Source organism: Eschrichtius robustus, chromosome 12 (assembly GCF_028021215.1).
Source record: "Eschrichtius robustus isolate mEscRob2 chromosome 12, mEscRob2.pri, whole genome shotgun sequence".
NCBI lineage: Eukaryota > Metazoa > Chordata > Mammalia > Artiodactyla > Eschrichtiidae > Eschrichtius > Eschrichtius robustus.
The window spans coordinates 99,443,415-99,460,143 of record NC_090835.1 but is presented as its reverse complement, the minus strand read 5'-3'; the positions used below and the strand labels follow the sequence as shown (position 1 = coordinate 99,460,143).

At 44.8% G+C, this 16,729-nt stretch overlaps 1 protein-coding gene across 1 annotated transcript; it reads left to right on the top strand.

Moving 5' to 3' along the window:
• Positions 1 to 6,565: 6,565 nt before the first annotated feature.
• On the top strand, positions 6,566 to 13,349 carry EDN1 (endothelin 1). The gene is made up of 5 exons (XM_068558976.1): positions 6,566 to 7,159; positions 8,726 to 8,894; positions 10,208 to 10,366; positions 10,523 to 10,636; positions 12,237 to 13,349. Exons 1-5 carry the CDS (start codon positions 7,096 to 7,098, stop codon positions 12,337 to 12,339), a joined length of 609 nt encoding a protein of 202 aa, XP_068415077.1. The 5' UTR covers positions 6,566 to 7,095; the 3' UTR covers positions 12,340 to 13,349.
• Positions 13,350 to 16,729: the final 3,380 nt, after the last annotated feature.

Sequence of the window (16,729 nt, the reverse complement as noted above, 5' to 3'; positions counted from 1 at the left end):
GAATCATTTAGTACCTAGTATCATCATATCCCTTGCTTTCTTGTAGGTACCTTAGCTTTCCCACCTCAATGATTGTCCTTTTTCCTCCCTGGTGTTGCTTTTCCCCTGGTGGCTTTTATTAATCCTATGTCAGTCTGTTGACTGATGAATATGAAATCATCAAACCTGGAACCCACAAAGTACCTAGAACTACTTTTAGCACCCGTGGGGACTCAATATACATATGTGCACATGAAATTGAATACTGGAAGCTTTCTGATTTCAGATTTCTAATATAAAAATGAATTTCGAATGAATCATTTTCTTGCTACTTTCCTAGGGTAGCTTTGTAAATTTCAGCAGGATACCAAAGGAGTTTTATTACACCAAAGCTGAGAAAGAGCTAAGACCTCTGGCATAGTCTTTGTCATTATATATGAGGTGCGAAAGAAAATTTTTGTTTCAGATTTATAGAGACATAGTTGACATATAACGTAAGTTTAAGGTGTACAAGGTGTTGATTTGATACACTTATATATTGCAAATTATTACCACTGTAGCTTTAGCTAACACCTTCATCATAATTACCATTTGACGGTAACACATCACATAATTACCATTCTTTTTTGTGGTGAGAACATTTGAGATATACTCTCTTAGCAACTTTCAAGCATATAATACAGTATTGTTAACTATAATCACCATGCTGTACATTACATCCCCAGATCTTATTCATCTTGTAAGTTTGTGTTCTTTGACCAACATCACTCTCCATTTCCCTCACCCACCACACCTCCATCCACTGATAACCACCATTCTACAGGAAACTTTTAAAAACCAAAAAAGACAGGCATAATTTGAAATGAAATGGTGTCATGAAAAGGGTTCTGACAACAGCGGACTTAACCACAGTCACCGCCCTGAATGTCACACACATGCAGTTTGCTTAAGAAAACATGAAGGTAGCCATCTTATTTATATGGCAACTGCCTTCCAGAATTAGTTCCTTTTACTATCCCATTCAAACATGTGGAAGGAAAGCTTGTCTAGAATGACTACATAAATTAGGTTTAATGAAATCACTTGACTCTATTCCACTCACCTCCAAGTAGTCTTATTTTTTAACTCCTGTATCAGAATCTCTTCAGTTCCAACATATCATGAATGACATAGAATTAAAATTAAAGAGAAAAAGATAAGGAGGCAGCTACTAGCTGTCGCATTTTTCTGGTCTCCCTGATGTGTGAAATATTACAATTACTATCTCATTTCAATCTATAGGTTCACACGTGGGGTGTGTGTGTATGTGTGTGTGTGTGTGTGTGTGTGTGTGTGTGTAAACACTCAGAGAGGATATTAAATTCGGGATAGAGGATCAAAATACGATAAAAGGCAACTACCAAAACATTGAAGTGATAAACCAAGGGGAAGTATGAACTAGGAACTTTTTGGATGTGAACTCCTTGTTTTTCTAGATTCTGGATGCCAGAACTTCTGTTTCTTTGGAATGCATCCATATGAGAGTTCTGATGTAGAATATTTGGAGATTATCTTGAAAGTAGAGGTCAGAGAGTGGAATTAAACCAGGGCTTAATTCTTAACATAATAAGACATAAGACATCAGATTGGAAGGAATGGTGTTCCCCAGGAGTGGTAAGCATGCTGGTGCTGGTATATCAGGTGACAGTACATGGCAGAACACTTTTTATTTTTAGTAGCTTAAGGAGCACACAATAATGACGTTTATTCTGACATGTATTAAACCATGATTTCAGGTACCTTATTTAACCATATAAAATGTATATTATTTAACCATATAGACCATGATTCCATATATATTATTGCTTAGGATAGTAGCAGTAGAAAGTTTCCTTAAAACTATTCAAGTAAAAGAAGTCAGTTGAAAGAAAAATATTCAGTAAAAATATATGAGTGGCACACAAATATGGCAAAAGTTGTGAAAGAGGTTTATGAATGACTGAGGTTTGGGAAACGCTAGGTTAGAGAATTGGACATATTCTTTTAAGCTAAACAGCTGCTGTCATCGTCTTATGGATGAAAGTGTCAGGGAAGCAAAGTTGCATATGTTACATATTTTTTTCTTTTTTATTGAAGTGTAATTGACTTACAATATTATATTAGCTTCAGGTGAACAACATAGCGATTTGATAATTTTACACATTACAAAATGAGCCCCATGATGAGCCTAGTTGTAATCTGTCAGCATACAAAGTTATCACAACAGTTATTATTACCTATATTCCCTACGCTGTACATTACCTCCCCATGACTTATTTATTTCATAACTGGAAGTTTGTGCCTCTTAATCTCCCTCACCTATTTCATTCACCCCCTCCCCTCTGGCAACTACCTGTTTGAACTCCGCATCTACAAGTCTGTTTTTGTTTTGTTATTTTTGTTGGTTTGTTTTGGGTTTTTTAGATTTCACATGTAAGTGAAATCATATGGTATTTTCTTTCTCTGTTTGACTTATTTCACTTAGCACGATACCCTCTAGGTCTTTCACTTAGCACGATATCCTCTAGGTCCATCCACATTTTCGTTTATGGCTGAGTAGTATTCCATGTGGTGTACATGTACCTACCACATTTTCTTTATCCATTGACCTATCGACGAACTCTTATGTTCTATGCTTTGAGATACATGGTATGAATCTCTGCTGAGCAGCACCCTATTTCCTGGGCTAAATACCACTAGATTTTGGACACAGGGAGAAGCTGTGTTTGTTCATGACTCCTGGAGGTGTGTAATATGTCACGGGGTAATGTCCGTATTACGCAGTCTTTCACAACAGTGCTATGCAAAGTAGGAATGTAAAATAGTCAACAGTATATGATTGAGCTAGTGGCCTGGACAGCTTCACCGAGCCCACACTAAGCCAGCTCTCTATGCCTCGTACTCTCTCTCTCTCGTCAAGCAACCTAACGGCTGTTCTTTTTGCTGAGCTCATTGCCACATCTCGCCCCAGATTTATTGGCTGGGCAAAGTTGCAAATTTTTTTACGCAGAAGTTGAGAAAGAGCAAAGCCGAGGAGTGCTAAAAACAGTACACTTTGCTACTGTGTAGTATCTGTATTTGGGGCCCAGGGTGTTTTATTTATAGCTATCTATTAATACATAGCAAGAGACGATACAGAAAGAAACACATAAAAAATAGCTTTATCAAATAGTTTCCAGTATTCAAGTGTAACATTAAAAGCAAGAACAGCAACAGAAGACTGTTCTATTGGGGGAAAAGGCCATCTTCTTTACCTCTATTCTCCCTTCCTTTCCCTTTCCTCTCCGAGGCAGACTGTGGCTGCAGAGAGCCTTTCCCCTGCTAGGTCCTGGAGGGCTGGGCTGGGGGTTGGCGACCGAGGTGGGATCTCCACTTTTATTACTTTGTCCAGCAACTTTGACCTTCTCCTCTCCTCCACCCGCCCCAGCAAGGCTTCAGGTGGAGGAGCAGCGTAGCATCCAGCTTGTAAAACTGGTCTGTTGGGGTTCTTCCTCCCTCCCACTCTTGCTTCTTGGCAAAATGTTTTGCTGGGCAGCTGCCTGGCAGTAGGATAGCTGCCTTCTCTGCAGACAAAGGGGCTCCCCTTTCCTCCTCTAGGAAGAAAAGAGGCTGCTGCAAGAGCTGGAAGTGGAGAGATGGACAGGGAAGGCAGATACCACCATGGCCCCAAGACACACAAAGAAAAATGGAAACACGCACACATGCACACCCACGTGAGGGTGCGTCTTGGAAACTCACGATTCAAAGAGATGGGGGCAAGATGGGCCTTGGAACGATGCGACCCTCCCGGATCTGAAATCCTGCACACTGACTTCAGCAGAAGGCCCGGGGTGACCGGGTCGGGGCAGATCGCTGCTGCCCACTTTTTGTATTTATTTGTCATTCAAATAGTTCACAGGATGACACAAGAGAGGAGGGCGGGAGGGCTGTGGGAAGGCTTGTGGGCACTTTCATTTTGCTTCACTTCTCCACCTGATCGTTGGGCGCTGCTGGCACCTGCAGGGGCAACCTCACCGAGGTGGGTGCGGCGTCGAGAGATGGGCTTCCCTGCCGGAGGGTGGCCCAGGCTGGACCTGGAGGGACTGGGAGGGGCCGGGCGGTAGTTTCCGGGGAGGAGCTGAGGACAGGTGGGTCCTGACTGTGGCCAGTGTTTTGTTAAAGTTTCCAGGGGGCTAAAAAAAAAAAGAGTTTGGGGAGGGTGGGGGAATCCCTGCCAAGACATATTTCCCAGGCCACCTCTCCCTCCCTGGGGGAAGCTTGGATCCTGTGAATGTGACATCAGGTCTCTTCTGCTCTCCTGTGTGCTGCAGATGGGAAGAAGTCGGAACGCACTGGCCAGGGCTGAAGCCGGCAGAGCTGGCTCCCTGCTGGCTGCCACTGAGTCCAGGGGGAGCTGTGCCCTCCCCGGCCCCCGGGGCTGGGCTGAGGCAAGCATATAGAGGAGGAGCCGAGGGCCCAAGCAGAGACCCCTGGGGACTGGGGGGGAGGCCTCTCTGGGTGTGGATGTGGGGGGAGGGTCCCTGCCTCCCCCCACCTCCACTCTCGCTGCAGTGGCTGGTTTAGGGGACAGATCTCATTACGGATCTGCTACTGCTACTGTCCCCCCAACTGTGACTTCTAGGGATGTCCAGGGGGACCAGGTGTGCCCAGGCCCACGGCTTAGGTGTTGGGATAAAATCTGTCCTTTTGATCCTAGGGGTGAAGAATAAACAGAGAGAAGGAAGAGGAAATGGTTCTGTGGGTCCTCCTGAGAACTGCAGATGAGTCCGCATTTGAATCCCTACGTGTGCGTGTGCGTGTGGGTGTGGGTGGATTAGAGTAAAACAAGATGAGGAAATGGAAGAAGCATCTATTTGATGGCGTCCATAGGAGCTAGACGTAGACACATCTTTTTCGTGTGCAGGGAAGTTGCTCTACGTTTTTCCCATGGGCCTTACTCAGGCACACCGAGAACTTTGATGGAGCAAGGAAATTCTGGGCACCCCAGCTTTCTCACTTGACAGATGAGGCTAATTGAAAAAGCCAGGTGTCTCACATTCATGTTCTGCTGTACACATTGCAGCATGCTGTTTCCTCCTCAGTGACTGCCCTGTGAGGACCTCAAGGCGTATTTCGTGCTTACGTAGACAGGAAATTGCTTTGAAAACATAAGCACATTATTAAAGGCGAGGTATCGTCTGCTCCCTTATTCAGGGCGGGCATTTCCTCCTTCCCAATACTTAACCCTCTACAAGAACACCCCTTCGACTTACAAGAAAAAGCCAAAGGAAAACAAAGACCCAGAAAGGCTGTCCCGATGTAGGGAGTAAATGGACCATCCCGAGGGGCAACCCCGCTTTCCGTGTCAGGTGCCATTCCTCCCTTTCTAAGCTCCCACCTCAGGTGGCTGCGTTTCCTTCTGTTATTTGGAAGCCAAGGCTGTGGCTTTTTTCCCCCTCAATCAGCCCCTGTAGCTCTTCGTCTCCCTCTGGCGTTCCTCTCTCGCTATTTCTTTAGATTGGTGCCCCGGCAAGTGGGGGGATCCGGGGACGGGAAGAGGGTGGGCGCAAAAAGAAAAGCTGATGGGGGCTTCTAATCAGCAATCCTGAAAGGACTGGGTATGTGCCTAAAAGGATTCCTTTTTTTTTTTTTTTTTTAAACTTCCTTTTCTTGCCAACCCCTCTCCGATCTTTCCCACTGTGGACGCAAAGAACTTGAGCCGAACAGCCTTGGTGGGAGGGGGCTGGAAGAAAGAGCAAAGTGCGTCCATCTATCTGCCAAAATAATCTGACCCCGAGTCCGGGGCGGGGGGAGGCGTAGGTAAGGAGGGAGAGCGTCCCCTGGACTGATCAGCACTAAGAAATCGGAGAGGGCTTCCCCTGTGGCGCAGTGGTTGAGAGTCTGCCTGCCAATGCAGGGGGCACGGGTTCGAGCCCTGGTCTGGGAAGATCCCGCATGCTGCGGAGCGACTGGGCCCGTGAGCCACGGCTACTGAGCCTGCGCGTCTGGAGCCTGTGCTCCGCAACAAGAGGGGCCGCGATGGTGGGAGGCCTGCGCATCGCGATGAGGAGTGGCCCCCGCTTGCCGCAACGGGAGAAAGCCCTTGCGCAGAGGCGAAGACCCAACACAGCCAAAAAAAAAAAAAAAAAATACTGATCACTTTAGAATTCTAACTTCTTTAAAAAAAAAAAAAAATACTGATCACTTTAGAATTCTAACTTCTTTAAAAAAAAAAAAAATACTGATCACTTTAGAATTCTAACTTCTTTAAAAAAAAAATACTGATCACTTTAGAATTCTAACTTCTTTAAAAAAAAAAAAATACTGATCACTTTAGAATTCTAACTTCTTTAAAAAAAAAAAAGAAATCGGAGAGACATAAAAGGCAAATGAAGCGAACAACAATAAAAAAAAAAAAAATTCCCCCGCACACAACAATACAATCTATTTAAACTGTAGCTCATACTTTTCATACCAATGGTATGACTTTTCTGGAGTCCCTCTTCTGATGCTTGAACTCCGGGGCTGGCAGCTTGTAAAGGGGAAGCAGACGGCAGCGCTGCACGGGCAGGTTTACCAAAGGTCTCCAATGGGTATTTTCTTTTTCTTAGCCCTGCCCCGAATTGTCAGACGGCGGGCGTCTGCCTCTGAAGTTAGCAGTGATTTCCTTTAGAGCCCGGCCTTATCTCCGGCTGCACGTTGCCTGGTGGTGACTAATGACACAATAACATTGTCTGGGGCTGGAATAAAATTGGAGCTGTTTACCCCCGCTCTATAGGGGTTCAGTATAAAAAGCCGGTCGAGAGCTGTCCAAGTCAGACGCGCTTCTGCCTCTGCGCTGGGACCAGCGCCGCCAGGGTCCCCGGATCCCCTTGCGCCACGGCCGCCACCGCGTGCGTCCTCGGACCGCTCCCACTGCCTTCTCTCCTGGCAGACGCTTCTCTCTTCTCCCCATTAAAGAGCATTCGGGCTGAAGGATCACTTTGAGATCCGAGGAACCCGAAGCGCTTGGAAGGAACCGAAGCTGGTTTTTTCTGCGTTGTTTTTTTTTTTTTTTTTTTTTTTTCCCCTTCGGGTTTAGTTCTCAGGGGGAAAGGATTTTGATCCCTTTTTTTCAGAATGGATTATTTCCCCATGATTTTCGCTCTGCTGTTTGTGGCTTTCCAAGGAGCTCCAGAAGCAGGTAGGCACGTTGACTTGTAAATCCCTGAATGCTGCCGTCTTCTTTTCCACCTTAATGCTTTTCTTGCTTCTGTGTTTTCCCCCATTTCTTTTTATGACTGCCGCTCAGAAATCAAGTGTAGGGGAATTATTGCTCAAAGGTGCTTAAGTTTGCTAGTGGGAAAAAAAAAATCCTCTGTTGAAGACCATTGTTCCTCTAGCATTAAAATAACATTATTATTATTGCCTAGTGTATTTCCTTGGCTTTTAAAAATATGACTCAATTAAAGCAAGATATAATTTAGCTAAATGTATGTTTGCAATATATGTGTTCATACAGGTAATAGGACATATAGGAATTTATATCTTATTCAAATACTGTTTTCATAGTGTGTTAACGTGTGAAATATTTAAACATTTCAGCTTGAAGCCAAGGAATTTTATTCAAGTCATTCAAGCAATGTATGAGCAGTAAAATCACCTGCAGAACAGTCTGGTGAAAACCACCCCCAGGCGGTTTCAGGGTGAAGCAGATGTTTTCTTTAAAATTGTCATTGTTGACTTTAGATTTCTTTTGGCAAGTTTTTGGCACTCAGAACAGTGTGGGCTCTATTTCCAGTTTTATTCACCTGTCTTGGGAGGGAAGCTAGGATAAATCTTGGCTGCTGGAGGATTTAGATAGTATGTGTGCATCTGCCCGTTTCCCTCTTTTAGGGTCAGTGCACTTTTTTGTCTTTTCATGACCCTGACTGAGGAGAAAGGATGTCAAGGGAATGAAAATCCTGGAATGTGTCTGATCATTTGAAATGTACAAAATTAGGCAGATAAGTTGCGTGGCTAACTTGTCAGTAAGAGGAAGCATGCTGCCGTGGGGAAGGGGGAAACGGCAAATCCCACCCACACCATCCTGCTCCGGGGATTCAGAATTCAAAACCCACGGAACCTTGCCTGGGTCCCCGGAGCTGCTGCTCAGTTTTCCCTTAGGTCAGTGGTTTTATTGTAGAGCTGATTTCTCTTCTCTCTCTGCAATCACCTCCCTGAAGCTCTGGACCTCCACCTAAGTTCAAGAGGTGTGTCTCACCTGGGCTACTCCCGGCCTTACACAAGGTGTGAAGTGGTGGGTACTGCCCTAAACGGAAGGTCATCCCGCATGAGGAAGTGGCTCCGAGTCTAGGAAAAGGCAGTATGATTTATTTAGTTTCAGGTTTTTGGTCATCAGTCAATTTTAAGCCACTGTAGGGTGTGCTAAGTTCCATGCAGAAGCCAACCCAAATGTCTAACAGGCAGTATTTCTAAGCATTTCCTTGAAGGCTGCTTCAAGGGGCTGGTAAGTCCCTTTTCAGGTGGTTGTTTCCCCTGCCCTTGTATAATCTCTCTGAAGGTGGATAAGCCAGCGGCGATAAAGGTGAAGTCATGTTAAGGAGGGAAAATAAGAGAGTCCTTTTTGCTCTGTGTTTCTTGCTGGAGGCCGGCTGGGTGCTTCATCTGCTTTTATCTGCTCTGCTAGCTGTGGCATCGATGCTGTGACCAGTGTGCCTTCGGGCCTTGGGGGAGACACCGCCCACTGACCAGCTCTTTCTCTCCCCAGCGGTCCTGGGCGCCGAGCTCAGCACCGGAGCCGAGAGCGGAGGGGAGACGCCCCCTCCCAGTGCGCCCTGGAGGCCCCGCCGGGCCAAGCGCTGTTCCTGCTCCTCCCTGATGGATAAAGAGTGCGTCTACTTCTGCCACCTGGACATCATTTGGGTCAACACTCCAGAGTGAGTCTCTAGAGGGCATCGTTACTCTAGGCTTCCTCCCCTCCGGCTTCACGGGAGGCTGGAGCCCAATTACTCTCGTTACTTTTGGGTTCGGACTCTGAAGGGAGCATTTCTGACCACATGAAAGTGCCCCAGTGGGGAAAATGCCCCTCAGGAGGCTGCCGCACGTCTCGGGGGGAGACACTTTGTGTTGGGCCTCCGGGGGGGAGTGTTCTCCATTGGGATCTGCCTGGGTTTAGGGAAAACGTTGCTGAGGTCATATGTGGCTTGGTCCAACCTGTGCTTCTCATGGGAGGGTATAGACTTAAGAGGCAGAAAGGATGATAGAGAGTTATAGTCTACTGTCTTTATCTTACTTATAGAAAAACTAAGACCCGAAATGTTGAAGTCACTTGGCAGGATGAATTTGTGGTAGAGCGAGACCTAGAACTTGGGTGTCCCGACTCCCCCCGCTTTGGAAAAGCCTATTTCAACACAGCAACAGAAACACGGTCCTTAGAGTTCCCTTCTGCCTCCCGAGTGAAGAAAGCAGTTCCCCCCATCTCCCCCTGAAAAGTAGTTCACCCATCAGAAAGAATCCTAAACAAAAATACATTGATTGTGCCCGCGGTGTCCCGTTATGTGAGGGATGACCGAAATCCAAACAAAATCAAATCAAACCAAACAAAAACCACAGCGAGCCTCATACTTAGTAAGGTGATACTTCCAAGGGGAGGACTTTAGGTGAGAATCACAACGGACACACAGGAAATTACTGGAGAGCCTTCTGGCGAGGAGTCCCTCTACAGTCGTATGATAATCACCAAACCACAGGAGGTGTGCAAACCTGGCGTGAACCGTGCACGCAGTAGTGTGTCTCCCCCAGCCTCCTCAGGGGGCCCTTTTAGCATGATCATGTATCACTTGAAGTGAAAATCGGTTTTCGAAATCTTGTGAGTCATGGTTTTGCATGGAAGTCCCCCCGCCCCCAACTCCCAAGACCTGTTAACTAAGTAGAGAGTCAGAAAAAGGAAGAAAATATGAAACAGATACCAAAGCAGAGATGTCATAATTTCGGCCAAAAGACAAGGCTGCTGTGTTGAGAGTTGACATGGAATTTCACTGACTTAGGAAAACTGATTTTCTCCTGGGTGGGTCCACACACTTGGGGCCGTTGACGGGCATGCGATCCTGACTGTTAGCGACATTTGACTCTTCTGAGTTTCGCTGCCAAATCCTGTGGTGTGAGCTCCTTAGGAGCTTGCCCCAAAGAATGCAACCTTTGGAGACGATCAGTTATGCTCATAACTTTTGTTCCTCTCTTTCCATGATAGGCACATTGTTCCATATGGACTCGGAAGCCCCTCTAGGTCCAAGCGATCCTTAAAGGATTTCTTTCTTACAAAGGCAACAGACCACAGGAAGAGATGCCAATGTGCTAGCCAAAAAGACAAGAAGTGCTGGAATTTTTGCCAAGCAGGAAAAGAACTCAGGTGAGTAGAAACACCTTTGTTTTCCTTCAGTTTTATGCCCTCCTGACCGTCTTCCTCTTATGATACTGTCTTCTGGTTTAAAAGAGATTAGCAGAGGCATTGAGAACAACTGAAGTTCCTATTGCTGAAATGTTCTCCCTATGTGTATTTTAACAGGGACCAAGACACCATGGAGAAAGGCTGGAATAAACAGAAGAAAGGGAAAGACTGTTCCAAGCTTGGAGAGAAGTGTCTTCATCAGCAGCTGGTGGAGGGAAGGAAAATAAGAAGGTAAGAGGCTCCAGAGAACAGCTGGTCCCCGTCACCTATGAATGGTCTGCTCTCCTAGTCATTCTTGCCTTGACGGGAGAAAGGCCCAGAGGACAGTAACAAAGAAAAGGGGAATCTTTGTGTTCTCTAGATTAAAGAGAGCAAAGGAATCCCTCTCAAATGTTTTCTTGAAGGCCTTGAATGCAGACTGCTGCCCTCTGTACACTTTGGTGATTTTTAGCACACACACCACTAATCCTAAAGGTAGATTTTCCAAACAAAATCTATCTAGAGGCACCTTTGTCATTTGGTCACACCTAGTTTTTGCCTCTCTGAGTCAATATATTTACAGCTTTCCCTGAGAAATTAAAAATTCTTTCAGGGAGAGTTGTTTTTTTTTTTTTAATTAAAGTGTCACGTATAATCAAATTCTTCAAAACGTAGCAATTATTCAAATGGCCAAAGGGAAAATAAAGTCATTAGGCAGGGTTGGTAAGAGTTAGAACATGCCATTTTTCAGGTTTATTTATTTACTTTTTAAATAGGGAAATGCATTTGGTGGAGACCCAATGTCATTCCCAAAAGCTTTCTCATTTTTTAATCATGAGCTGGGATCTGGATTAGTAATACCATAGGATTGCTCTGAGCAGTTTTATAGTGATAACTCTTCCAAATCCTAAACATTTTGGAATTCCCAAGCTGCAGGGAGGAATCCTGCTTTCAGATCCGTCCCATATTCTACGTTTCCCTATCATGGTCAGTGGCAACTTTTCCTGGAAATCCAGTGGCAAGAAGTCTTAGGATCCAAGTATTATGAGCACAGGCCTGGCGGTCATGAATGACTTCTGAGTTGTTTACTACTGATATGGGGCCATCCTCAGCGCTTCCCATGTGCTGTTGAAGTTTCCATATTTATAACCTCAGGCCACTGGTGCTCCTTCAGATGGCAAGATTACGTAAATCACCGTTTCTGGACTGACTTGGAAATCATTTATTTTTTCTATTAGCTTCCATTACATCAACTATTAAATCAATGTTACAATCCTTCCCTTTTTCTTTCTCCTAGAAAAAGAAAACATGAAACCTGCAAAAACAAATTTTTTTAAATTGCCGTAGAATATTGTTTTGGGCCTGCCTGTAGGCCTCCTCTTTTTGAATTTCTTTCCCACGAAGCCCCCTTCAATTTCTTATGTGATTAAGAAGACACTCCTGGCTATTTGAAACCTCTGCTGAATGAGTCTCTCCGTACAATCCCACAGGGGTTGGGATAGTGCTTGGGACAGGGCTAAAGAAGAAAAGAGAATATCTCTAGTTGACCTTAAAAATTGTACTTTAAAATTGTATTTAATACCCAATTCCCTTTAGATATGACCATATCATCCTTATTCTCCCTGCTCATCGCCCCGCCCACCGCCATTCTAGGCATAAGAGGTAGTTTATTTTCACTTGAGGTTAGCAGAGTAACATGCGGTTTTGGTTGAGGGTGAAAGTTCAGGATCCAGATTTAGATTTGTTTTTGCCAGATTCTAATTTTAGATGTTTCTTTTGCTTGGGAATGATTTTTGTAAAAAAAAAAAAATAATAATAATAACATTTGTTTTCTCTTGTCTGGTTTTAATAGGTTGGAGGCCATCAGCAACAGTATCAAAACATCTTTTCATATTGCCAAGCTGAAAGCCAAGCTCTACAGAGATAAGAAAGTGACCTACAACCGAACACACTGATGGCAGGTTGTCGGGGCCTGTCTGAAGCCTTCTCATCCACCAAGAGCCCTGGGCCTGACTCTGCGCTCTCTCCACGTGGCTGGGATCAGAGCAAACGCGTCCTCCCTGCTTAGACCACTTCTCGTTCCAGACTAGCACAGGACCAGCGCCCTGGGTGCAAACATTCCAGGAAAGGTTAAGGAGTCCCCCAGCCCATCTTCATTTGCCTCCATCAGTGGGAACTGCTTTCGTTTCTCTCCTCCTTTGGGGTGACAGCGGGCTATGCAAAGAAGGCAGAGAGATGCAGTGACCTGCAAATTAGGGTGGCCTCCTCCTAGGGGGAGGAGGACAGGAGATTCCACTTGCGGGCGGAGTTCCCGAAGAGGTTCCGAAGGGAGTGTTTGTGTCTCAGGCGCCTGGCACATTTCAGGGAGAAACTCCAAAGTCCCTGCAAAGATTTTTCTAGGGAATGCACAAATTGAAAACACTCTAAGGACAAACACTCGAGTTAAAAAAAAAAAAAGAGACTTTGTTTTTTTAATTCATAAAATGCAAAACTGAAAGAAACTGTTACTACTGTAAATCAGGATGAGTTTCATGCGTATGAGTCTACCTCACCTATATTGCACTCTGGCAAAGTATTTCCCCACCTTTAATTATTGCTTCCCCAAACTCTTCCCCCTCTAAAATCCCCACACTAAGCCCTAGCCTCATGGAAGTCTGTCTAATGTGTCAATAGTAGATATAACATTTTCAGGGTGATCTACTAGCTCTGTTCCATAAGAAAAGAAAAATCAATTGAATCAGGAGATTCCCTTACCTTGATTTTTGGAAACACAACGGTATAGGATTGTTTAGGAGAGACACTGAAGGGTAAACATTGGTGATGATTTAAAGCAGTCAAATTATTTTCCTTTATGTAACTGGCTCATGGAAGAGGTTGGATTACATTTTGATGTACTTATTTTTTTATAGATATTTATATTCAAACAATTTATTCCTTATATTTACCATGTTAAATATATGTTTGGGCAGGCCATATTGGTCTATGTATTTTTTTTTAATGTATTTCTGAATGAAATTGAGAAAATGCTTTGTTTTGCCTGTCAAGGTAATGACTTTAGAAAATAAATATTTTTTTTCCCTACTGTACTGACTTTGAATCATTTCTGAAATTTCTGAGAAGTGGGCCAAAGTGGTAAGAATTAAGGAGGGGGATGATTAAAGATGGTTTCTTGGAAAGGTGAGGTGACAATTAGCAGGAAAAGAATCTTGGCTAATGAAAACAAGAATTTGATTTATATCTTAAAAGTTGCCTTTAGATTGCATTAAGCTAAAAACAAAACAAAAACCCAGCTTTCACACCTCTGTCTTTCCCTGCATAGCCGCCTCTGGCTTCCCCTTCACCTGCAAACTCTCCAGGGACTTTATCCATTAGCTATGCTTTGGCTATTAGACGGGATCCAACAGTTTAAGCTGATGAAGTGGTGAGAGGTGCTTTCTCCATGTTAATAGACTGAAGGAAGCAATGGCGAGGCGACCTCCCCAAAGGTGCCTAATTATACACATTCCACACCAGAGTTGCTTTGAGAAAATGGCCTGCTCAGAGCAAGTGAGGGCTCCCACTGGCTTTTTCTTTGCTCAGATTAAGAAGTGTGTTTACTGAGGAACACCAAGCACCTTCGCTCTTTCATGGTAGCGCAGGACTGAACACGTGCCCTTGGAGCCAGAGATACCAAATGCTGATTCTGGGCCTCCTGCATCTCGGCACCTCCCTCCTCCCCACTTGGCCTTGGCTGACCTGCCAACCCGTTAGGGAGAATAGTGCTGCAAATGGTTGTTACCAACAGAAGCCCATAAAGAGCTTGATCAGCTTCTGAGAATCTTCACCGCCTTTCTCTGACAGAGATTGAAAGAATGCCTGGCATTCCTCAAATAGTAGCTCACAGGGAACGCTGTTGTCCAAACAGTGACACATCTGAAGGATGTTAAATAACAGTCTTCAGGTGTGCAGAGCCAGTGTCCTGGGCAGAGTTTCTATCTTTACTGGCATTGTTTTTCATCTTTCACTTTTTTGTTTTTAGGAGACAGTCCAGTGTCTTTGGGGAATTGCTTATAAAACTCATTTCATCTAGCAAGCTGTTTCGCGGTGTGCGGTTCTCAAGGGGAGGGCGAAGTTTTGTCCGCATTGACAAGGGACTTGGCCTGAACTTAGCCCCTATTAATCTTGAGCAACCATTCCATCCCCTGGCATCATGAATTTCCTCATCCGTTAAATGAAAAAGGGGAGGAATGTCTCTAAAACTCCAAGAGCGAGCCTGAGATGGCAGGAAGAAGTGGAGGTGACAGGAAAGAGTGAAGATCTGAGCTTGGAGGACATGGATCTAGTATATTTAGGAGGGAGTTGGCATGGGAAGAAGCCCCTGAGCAAAAGAAAAACAGGGCAAGCAACGGTGATGTGATTTTCCTTTTCTTTTCTTTTTTAAGAATATTTTTTATTATTCAGACTTTTAAATCCTCTTCCCCGATGCTTTCTGCCTCAGTAACCAGCAAGAAAAGTAAAAAGTGTGAAGCAGTGCTCCTAGGGCATGAGGGTCAGTAGTGAAATACGTTGGAAGGTTCATAGGAAATAAATATTTTTGGAGTATGTAGGAAAGATTGACTATTACTCAAGGATCATGCCAGCTCGAGGGGTGAATTGATGGCCCGGTCTGTCATGCTTTCTGCTGCTCTTCCAGTAAAAGCATGGTTTCTGGAAGCCCACTTAGAACAGATTTCTCTCTTCACACTAACGAACAGGCAGAGCTTTGATCTCAGGGATCCAAGGACCCAAGGTTTCTGGGTGGGGAGAGGTGACCTTTGGTGAAGGGAGAGGTACCCACTCCAGGGGTACATCATTTTCGCTCCAGGGATTGGCTTCTTTTGTGATGGAAACGATTGGCTTTTATCCTGCCTGTGCTTCCCTGAAATACTCAGGGTATTAGACTAAGAAACTAAGTAGGGTTCTCACAACTCCAGGTATTACATTAAGCAGGGGTTCCCTCAGGAAAGAAAGAGCAATCTTTGGTCTTTCCAGGGGAAAAAGCCAAGGCCCAGAGAGGGAAGTGACTTACCTAAGGTCACACAGCAAGCTGTAGCATCTCTGGAGCCTGAACCCTTGAGCACGGCTGTCTCACTCAGAGGCACCTGGAGGTCAGTGGAAACAGACACCCAACCCAACCTCATTAGAGGGTTCTAGGTGGTAAAGCAAAATCGCTCTTCACAAAAGCTTTGCCTTCCAGCCTCACAGATGATGGTTTCCAAATCCATCCTTTTTATTACTCTCTCAGGAATATCAATGTGCCCCTGAGCCCCAGTCGCAAACATTTTAGTTGCAAAATATTTGTTTACTACATCATCCTCATGATGCCAATACACGGTTGGCAGAAAAATTACTATAATTTACAATGCCAGCCTCCAAATCTGGTGCCATGAGCGCTTCATTGACAACTTCTTCTGGAAACAGATCTAACACACGGGAAGAAATTGCAGTGATGAATGCGATGGCAGAGGCAATAGCGTTTCCTCAAATCCCGGGTGGTAATCAGAGAAAGATCTAGGGCTGGTGCCATTGGATAATGAAGAGAGAAGGGCCTCAGCCTTGGGGGTCACTGACTGATGGAAGTGACGTATGCCAAGCCCGACAGGCAACGTGCTCCTGAGAGGCAGCACATCGGGAATCTGACATGCAGTTTTGCTGGTTCAGAGTCTTCTGTGTTTCTGCAGCTTATTTTTCTCTTTCATATTCTGAATCATTCCAGGCCTCCACCCTAAACTGCTGTGGGAATATCCAGGGATGAAATTAACAATAGCCATCACTGGCATGGCGTGGGCACTGATAGGGACAGAGCCGGGGGGTGGTTCTGTGGCCCCCAGGCCACCAGGTTCCTGGTGGTCCCCAGCTAGACCAGATGTTAAACCTCCAGGTGTCGGATTGTGGGACGGTCCAGCCTTCTGAGAAGGCATGGGCAGCCAGGATGGAATTTCCAGATTTCTTGCTTCTATGGCTATTTATCAGCCATTATGAAAGTATTTCAACAATAGCCAAGACATGGAAGCAACCTAAATGTCCATCGACAGATGAATGGATAAAGAAGTGTTACATACATATAATGGAATATAACTCAGCCATTAAAAAGAACGAAATAAAGCTATTTGCAACAACATGGTTGGACCTGGAGATTGTCATACTAAGTGAAGTAAGTCAGACAGAGAAAGACAAATATCATACGTAGAATCTAAAAAAAATGATACAAATGAATATATTTACAAAACAGAAACATACAGAGTATGAACTTCTGGTTACCAGGGATAAGGGTGTAGGGGGAGGGGTAGATTGGGAGTTTGGGATTGACATGTACACACTGCTATA

What these genes read in the sequence shown, in the direction of transcription:
- EDN1 (XM_068558976.1), top strand. Translation starts at nt 7,096, where the DNA reads ATGGATTATTTCCCCATGATTTTCGCTCTGCTGTTTGTGGCTTTCCAA. An exon ending in CCAAGGAGCTCCAGAAGCAG is followed by an intron (nt 7,160 to 8,725) that starts GTAGGCACGTTG and finishes TTCTCTCCCCAG; the next exon opens with CGGTCCTGGGCGCCGAGCTC. An exon ending in CAAGCAGGAAAAGAACTCAG is followed by an intron (nt 10,367 to 10,522) that starts GTGAGTAGAAAC and finishes GTATTTTAACAG; the next exon opens with GGACCAAGACACCATGGAGA.